This window comes from Scomber scombrus, chromosome 18 (assembly GCF_963691925.1).
Source record: "Scomber scombrus chromosome 18, fScoSco1.1, whole genome shotgun sequence".
In the NCBI taxonomy this organism is placed as follows: domain Eukaryota; kingdom Metazoa; phylum Chordata; class Actinopteri; order Scombriformes; family Scombridae; genus Scomber; species Scomber scombrus.
Genome location: NC_084987.1, coordinates 10,974,258 through 10,982,343, shown reverse-complemented (window position 1 = coordinate 10,982,343; position 8,086 = coordinate 10,974,258). Strand labels below are relative to the sequence as shown.

Below are 8,086 nucleotides of genomic sequence, written 5' to 3'. Positions count from 1 at the left end.
TGGGGAGTTTTCATGTAAGTTACAAATATGTAGCATGTGCTCTGCTCATGTTTGTTTTCACTTTGAGCTACAATAGCTACACAATCAAAGCAACTGGTTTGGGATCTTTGACTACTTCAGCTGACATCACTTCATGGTAAGAAAGGGAGAAAGAAAGAAATCAATCATGTTTCAAACATACCTCTTCCCTAGTGTGACTCCTGCAAGCTTGATCAGGTCTCTCATGCAGGGAGTAACAATGATGGGCTGCTCATCTGAGTCGCCAGCCTCGTCGTAGCTCTCCACCTGCTCCACCACAAACTGTGCGTGACGCAGTAGGGTGTCTTCAGTGAAGCAGTTGAAGTTCAGCCCCGCAGGAGGCACCGTTGTCTGAGGGCAAGATGAACAAAAGCTCGTCAGTCCTGGGGAAATATTCACAAAATATCCTATTGCGCTTGTAAAGAGCTTGCAAATGCATTCAATGATTTTTATTTACGTTTTGATGATGAAAATGACTTCAAATGTATACAGTGATTTATTTGATATGTGTGGTGAATATAGTGTCACCTCCCCACTTACAATCAGTGCCCCTGACGTTAGATTCGTGTTCCTTAAATGCAATATCAGGAAGAGCCCAGGGCCAGATATGATTACTGGAAAACTATGGGATGTTTTTGGTGATATTTTTAATTCATCCCTTACTCAGTGCAAGGTCCCAGTACTATGGAAGGAGTCCATTGTCGTACCTGTGGCCAAGAGCGCATCACCTAAAGAGCTGAATGATTTTAGACCAGTAGCTCTTACTTCATTGGTAATGAAGTGTCTGGAGCGACTGGTCAAGAAATTCCTCATGACTGAGGTGCAGGACCTGCTTGACCCGATGCAATTTGTTTATTGGCCAAATAGAGGAGTGGAGGACGCTACCACCACTCTATTTCAATTTCTTTACAAGCATCTTGAGGGTATGAAAACTCATGCTAGACTTTTATTTGCAGACTTTTCCTCAGCTTTTAACACAATTCAGCCACCCATCTTATGTCATAAACTAGTGTCCTTTTTTAATCTTGATGTTGGTATGGTAAAATGGCTCGCAGACTTTTTAACATGCAGGCCTCAGTCAGTCAGGGTAAATAGTGTCTTATCCCAAAAGAAGTCGTCGTCTACAGGCTCACCACAGGGGTGTGTCCTGTCCCCATTATTATTTATTTTATACAAATGACTGCAGAAGTCACCACAATGACAGGCACTTCTTGAAATTTGCTGACAGTCTTAGTCAGTCTGCTCAAGGATGGAGAGGTTGATCATGGGCCAGTTGCGATGGACTTTGTGGAGTGGTGTGACAGTCTTTTCCTCAAGTTAAATGTTCAGAAAACTAAGGACATGGTCATTGATTTCAGGAAAATATCAAAACCAGCTTGCCCAACTTTAAATCAAGAGTATAGCTGTGGAGATGGTTGGTTCCTATAAGTACTTGGGGACAGTTATTGATAAAAACCTGACACATGACCTCAACAATCTGCAAAAAGGGCCTGCAGAGATTATACTTTCTGCGCAGACTAAATTCCTTTAATGTTGACGGTTTCATTTTATAAATCCTTTATTGAGTCCATTTTATAGTTTTGCTAAATTTCATTTATGGAAACTTGTCAGTAAATAACAAAAATCATCTGTTCAAAATTGTGAAAGAAGTAAGTCAGTCTCTCTCTCTCTCTCTCTCTCTCTCTCTCTCTCTCTCTCTCGTTTTAAAGAAAGCACAGTCAATCTTGTCCAGCTCTGACCACCTACTTTTGGAGGAATTCATTCCTCTGACGTCTGGATGGAGATTTAGGCTACCTCGAGCACGAACAAATAGGTAGAAATTTTCCTTTGTCCCACATGCAATCAATGCAGTTAACTTTTAAAACCCCTAATCGCATTGCTCATGTGGGGAGACTTTCTGACATTTCTACTCTTATTCCGATTGTGATTGTTCTTATCAAGTATGGTTATGCTGTATGCTGTGATGATGTTTGTTATGTCACTGTTTATTTATGGTTGTTGTGTTAGTTGTTTTTTGTACTGTCACTGTAAACCAAATTTCCCCTCGAGGGACAAAAAAGCTCTGAACTGAACTTGTTTCCACTATCTTTACGCAGCATTTAAACTCAAGCAAGCAGCTCGTAAGTCTGTGAAAAGTTAGGTGGTCTAAAAAGTGGTCACAACACTGTTTTGGGGAAAATACTTAACTTTTAAAAGCATATTTTGATTAGGGATACCCAGATTTAAAAAAGGCATTGTAGCAGTGATCAAATTATTTTTGAGAGGGAAAAAAAAAAAAAAAAAAAAAATGCTGAAAATGCATACTGAAATGTTCAATTCCAAAGTAGACATAATTTCACACAATTCCTCACCTCGATCTTGTTGAGAAGGTCCTCATAAGTAGCATCAGGATTCTTCTGGAGAAATTCAACCACAATCTTGCTCATATAGATTTTTTCCTGCATCACTGCAAAGATGGGTGCATACTCCTCGCTAGAGTGCATCAGGATGTAATCCGCAAACGCTGGATAATTGAGATATTACTGTTAGATCAGTACATGGGTAGAGTGAAGTCAAATTCAGAGCAGAAAGCTTATACTATTACCTGTAGTGAAACCAATTAGAGCTTTTTCTCCACCATCAAACCCAGTGATCCACCAGGCATTAATAGGACCAAGCTTCTTGGCAGGGACACCACCTGAAGGAGAAAAAAAGATCACGGATATGTATTCAGCTTCTAGTTGGTTGTAGTGGTTCAAGGAAATAAAAAAGTATCATCATGGGGTCTCCATGATTTAAATGTGAATATTCTTACCATCCATGCAAGGGTTGTCATCATAGATCGGTTTAACAACACAACTGAAGTAGAGCTCCACGTTCTTCTCGATCAGTCCGGAGTCAAATGGACAAAGGTGGCCACGCTTGTCATACACACTGCAAGACAAAACCGGTAAATGCTTTAATTGACACTAAGATGAAAGTAAACATGCTTGTTTCTTAAGAGCAAGCCAACAGTATGACATTATTTAAATCTGAGTGGACAATCCTCACCTGAAGTTTGTAATCTTGTGCTGGGGCAGATCCTCATAGCTCTCAAATCCATCCTCATTTGAGTCAAACAAGGAAAGACGCTCATCTGTTAACATTTCTGGTTCATCCAGCTGAAGACGCAAGCAGCGGGATTGTTCAGGATTCAGTTAACATCTTTAAAACCTTTCACTTCTTCAATGATGTAAACTTAACAAGTTCTCACCGCATTATCAGGATCCCCTTGAAAGAATTTGAGGTCTGAATCATCCAAATATTGTCTGCAGTCTGGACATTTGGGGGGTGGTGTCTGGGGGTGGGGATTATACATGGGCAATTATGAGAGTGACATCAGTACTATGCATCATTTTAAAAAAAGTGTGTAGAGCCTAATGACCCAAATCATTACCTTTGCAGCAGAAACTGGCTTAACCGTCTCACTCTTTGATTCTTCTGGAGCAGCACTGCATAAAGAAAAAGTATAAGTACGTCCACTTGTGCAAGATCACAATAAGTTTTAAAAATCGACAGACTTACTTTTCATCTGACTCAACCTTGAGACGCTTCTCCTCCCGAGACTACAACAGATTTGAAAACTGAATTATGTGGCTGTTTTATGTACCAAACACTTAGAATTATTTCAGCTCCCTGACATTAAAATAGTATGGGTACATTAAAAAAAAAAGAGAAAGAAAAAAAGATTTACCTCCTCAACATCCTCTTCCTCTTTTTTCAGCTCATTTTGTCCATTAGTGGCTTCTCCATTCAAGTCTTCAGACTTGCGCTTTTGACTGCAAGACATTTACTTTTTAAAACAGAATGCAAGAGACTTTGTGTACCAAACATTTTTACTCAATGAAAAATGTGAATGATAGAAAATAATTATATATACGCACACTTTAGAGAACATTGACAAGATGGTTGGCTGTTTCCCACTATTTCTCGTAACCCTGGTACTGGCTGGAGATTCTGGAAAAATGATAAACAAGATTAAAGTTTGACATTGTTTTAAACCAGTTCATTTGCTCATCATCTCCATCTTAGAATACACTTGTATGATAAATACTGATAGACTCAAACTAACTTTTGGTGTCAGAGTTGGCCTTGCTCCTGCGTCCACCCTTTCCTTTAGCAGCAGTAGGTGACTTGACAGCCTCCTCTTCCTCCTGTACATCCATGGTTACGTCCTCGCCATCCTCATCTTTGTGGGAACCGTTTGTGAAGCCATTTGTCTTTCCGTTCTGCTCCTCATCAGCAGCATGTGACCCATTTTCAAGATGAAGTTCCTTTCCAAGCAAAGCTTTTACTTTAGAGATGTAGACCTCCTGAGGAGAGTAAACGGTGGACTAATGAGCAACACTATTTTGGACTTTATAGTGTTTCATGTATTGTAAAGACTCAAACCTTTGAGATCTCTGAACTTTTCATCTTTTCCTCGAGGCTGCTCAGCAGGTCCTGGGCATCGACATGTAGGAACTCCTGCACCAGCTTGAGCTTCTCCTTCACATGATCCTGGAGCAGCATTTTAAAAAGGTAAAAAAGAGACGTACGCAGAAAGGCGTAGTTTGCTATACTGGATTCATGGTACAAGTTTAAATACATACAATAAATGGTTTGATTTTTGAGTGTGTTGACAAACAAAATTGCCATAAAATGCATCCTATAACTGATGTTAAACTGGTTGATAAAACAAACATGCAAAACATAATAATCCCATGACAATACACATTTTAATTGACATTTGTGGCTTTTTCATATTTGAAATCAGAGATAGCCACCTCAAGACAGAGCTGCAAAAAATGTCCAGACACCTGCTTACATAAAAACGTGAAGATGACAACATCAACACTTGAACTGATGACACTTTTGGCAATTGGTTACTTGATAGTGTGATATAATTAGCTCAAATGACTTTGTGTGACATGCAGGGCATTAGTAGACCAGCTCGGGTCAGGGGTCTTGTTTCGAGATGGCCTCTCTCCTCTCTTTATCATTTATTTCATGGAATGACTCAATTACAACAGGGCAAAACTACAGATTTTAGATAAGTGAAATCCATCTGGGGCTTTTCTTCATAATGTGACTGTTGTGGTCGTGCAATCATGGACTTAATTGTAATTATCGACCAGCTGCAGTCACTTGACAAACTTGCAGGTTTTTTAATTCAACATTAGACTCAGTACTCACCTCGTCTGAAAATCCATCTTCATCCAACACCTGCAGCCTGTGAACAAAGAAGATATCCAAAAAAATAAATAAAATGAGGTCACAGTAAATTAGATTAAGTTAACCAATGAGCTACATAGCGCACACCATCTACGGTGGTATGAATCCATGCGACCAGTGAGACGGTGAACAAGCAGAAACCATAAGACGGCAAAACTTTCAGAGTGGCGCCAAATCTCCTTACGCCCCTGCATCCATTGACAGGCTGCGGTGCTAACTAGCTAACGTTAATAATGAACGGGGGGCTAATGTTAACGGGGTCGGTGCTGCCCATCTTGTCAGGTGGCCACAAGCTAACTAACGCTAGCTGCAGCTGTGTGGTACAAGCGTTAGAAGCGATAACCCCCAATCCTAATGCACCCAGTTGTTATAGATGTTTAGGGTTTTTACCGCCGCTTATTTTCGGCTTTTTGAATCACGACAACAAGCTGCACGCATGCTACATCTTCAGGACGTTATTAGCACGTACTCCGGTTATTAAACGACAACCTACCTTTTCCTGACATCCTCTGGCAGAGACAGGGAAGTCCTGGCCGGCATGGTTAAAGACCTATCTAAACGTTTAAAGACAAAAAAGGGATAAAAACCGACTCTAAAACCCGTTAAAAATCCGTCGCTGTTGCTGTTGACAACCGTGCAGCTCTGCCTGGCGCGTGCTGTTTCTGCCAATGGATGCTATAAAGCGATTCGGGCGCGCGGGCCGTCTTTTCGCGCGGAAACCCGGGTGTTGTGGACTATACCACTGCGGAGATCTGCAGGTGAAACACATTCAATCTGGGTGTGATAATAAACCGCTGCTGTGTTCCTCATTCGTAATGCTAAACACATTTTTCTATATAATTATTTAATAAACCACAGCCGTGACTAATATGTGGTTATATCACAAAGAATACCATTTTCTCGAAATGTAAAACTAACGTAACCCTCCCCTACTGTTTGCCTGATGTTGTAGACGACTGACCAAGCGGAAGCAGATCTGACTGTTGTTTACTAATGAGCAATATTAGTCAGAAATCTCTGGATTTCACGTATTAACTGTATTTACAATTGAACGCATTTATTCTTGCAGTGGACGGTGGTGTTATTGTGTTATTGAATGGTGACGGCGGTAGATGTGACTTTGTAATGTGTGTTTATGATTCACATCCTGGCTGGGTAATGATATCGCTCTATATGTAGTATATACAATGATGGAGAGTAAGTAGTGACATGTAACGGCGTTACGTAATTTAATTACAATAATTACAAAATAAATGTAACTGTAATCCGTTACAGTTACTGAATAAAAATGTATAATTAAATTACAGTTACTTTCGAAAATGTTTGTGATTGCAAATGGGGATTTCATCTGAAGTCAGAACTGATTTAGCTCAGGAGGAGGGTTTTTTTCACATTTTTTTTTTTTACAATTGCTTTTTTAAATGTTTGTAAATAAATCACGATGTGGGCTTATTTGGAGCACACATGGGCTTAAATGGTGTCACAGTGCCAATTAAGCCCATGCCAGACTTTTTACTTTTTTTCTTAAAATATCTTTATTTTATATTCCAAAATGTACGTAAACTACTGAATACATTTTCAAATGAGAAATAAATCTTGCTGTATAAGAAATAATCTTCCCTATAAATCATGTCAGTATCCATGAAAAACACCTGAACTTAGATTTAGGTGGGCTTAATGGGCACACTTACCCCAACAGTTGAAAACATTCGTTAGAAAATTAGAAAAGTAATTCTTCTATGACAACATCTAGCAGATGTGTAGTTTTATAACAATATGCAGAAAGCATCCTTCAGATATAGCTAGCGGTGTGCTTATTTCACCACAAGGTGGCCCTATGTCACCAGTAGCTCGATAACTGTGAGTCTGTTGCTTGCTTTGGTTGTAAGATCATGGTTTTGAATTTCCCCCGTCATATTGTCATGCAAACCCAAATATGAATACGTTTACCATCATTTCGCGGAAACAAATTCAATTTACAGACCCACTTATACCAAGCCAGGATCATTTTTACAGTTTATTATGGTTTACTTTTATACTGGCCACTCCTTTAAAGGTATTCCTCATGCTCATGTGTTTGTGTGTGTACTGTTTACAATAGTCTAATGGAGATTATTAACAGGGGTGTGTGTTTAAGTTTTTTTAGTATTATTAATTTATAAACTCACATTGGTCTATTATGATGTCTGGATTGAATGTTTTTGTGTATACAACTTCACCTACAGGTTTCTGAGTGATGTCACATCCTGCAGGCACTGGAAAGACTTGGCAGACGTCCTAGCAGCGCAGCCTCCTGGGGCTGATTCAGCCAATGTTCCCACCCAGGAATCCTGGACGTCTGACAGAAAACAGATCCAACTCTCCCAAGGCCACTTTAAGTCAGCCTCTCCCCTCGATCCAAAGTCTCCCCCTTACCCGAAAACCTCTCCCGGGGCCTTTCTTTATGCTTCTCTCAGACAAACTATCATACAAATAGACATTTTTCTTCACCACACCCCATGTTCACCCTCCCTGCCCTCTGCCCAGCTTCCCATCGTAGTCTTGTCTTGCTTTGGCCTTTGAGCAATTGGACAATTTTATTTGGTAAGAGAGCCATGATTAATAGCCAAGCAGAATTTGCATGTCCAATTTCAAGTTGTCATGTTGAAGCTAGTATTTTTCTAACCTTGTCTGAGCATGTTTGGATATAAATGCTTCATTTTGAATACTTCTCAGATGTCAGCACAATAGGGAATCATCTCAGGACCTGCAGATAAACTACAATTAAATGCTTTTAGGCTTTACAGATGAGAAGTACTAGTAATCTCAAACACACAAAAACAGGTTTTTTTTATTA

General features: G+C 39.8%; 1 protein-coding gene across 1 annotated transcript in view; it reads right to left on the bottom strand.

Moving 5' to 3' along the window:
• The window catches only part of dnmt1 (DNA (cytosine-5-)-methyltransferase 1), a 14,536-nt gene extending 8,640 nt beyond the window's left edge, over positions 1-5,896 (bottom strand). The window contains exons 1-14 of the mRNA XM_062438827.1: positions 5,744-5,896; positions 5,212-5,248; positions 4,429-4,536; positions 4,109-4,349; positions 3,921-3,993; positions 3,731-3,815; positions 3,562-3,602; positions 3,434-3,488; positions 3,251-3,334; positions 3,049-3,158; positions 2,813-2,931; positions 2,603-2,695; positions 2,370-2,521; positions 182-369 (exon numbers count right to left, since the gene is read on the bottom strand). Of these exons, the coding sequence (XP_062294811.1) occupies positions 182-369; positions 2,370-2,521; positions 2,603-2,695; positions 2,813-2,931; positions 3,049-3,158; positions 3,251-3,334; positions 3,434-3,488; positions 3,562-3,602; positions 3,731-3,815; positions 3,921-3,993; positions 4,109-4,349; positions 4,429-4,536; positions 5,212-5,248; positions 5,744-5,790 (1,433 nt within the window). The 5' untranslated portion in view covers positions 5,791-5,896. The remainder of the gene's footprint in view (positions 1-181; positions 370-2,369; positions 2,522-2,602; positions 2,696-2,812; positions 2,932-3,048; positions 3,159-3,250; positions 3,335-3,433; positions 3,489-3,561; positions 3,603-3,730; positions 3,816-3,920; positions 3,994-4,108; positions 4,350-4,428; positions 4,537-5,211; positions 5,249-5,743) is intronic.
• Positions 5,897-8,086: the final 2,190 nt, after the last annotated feature.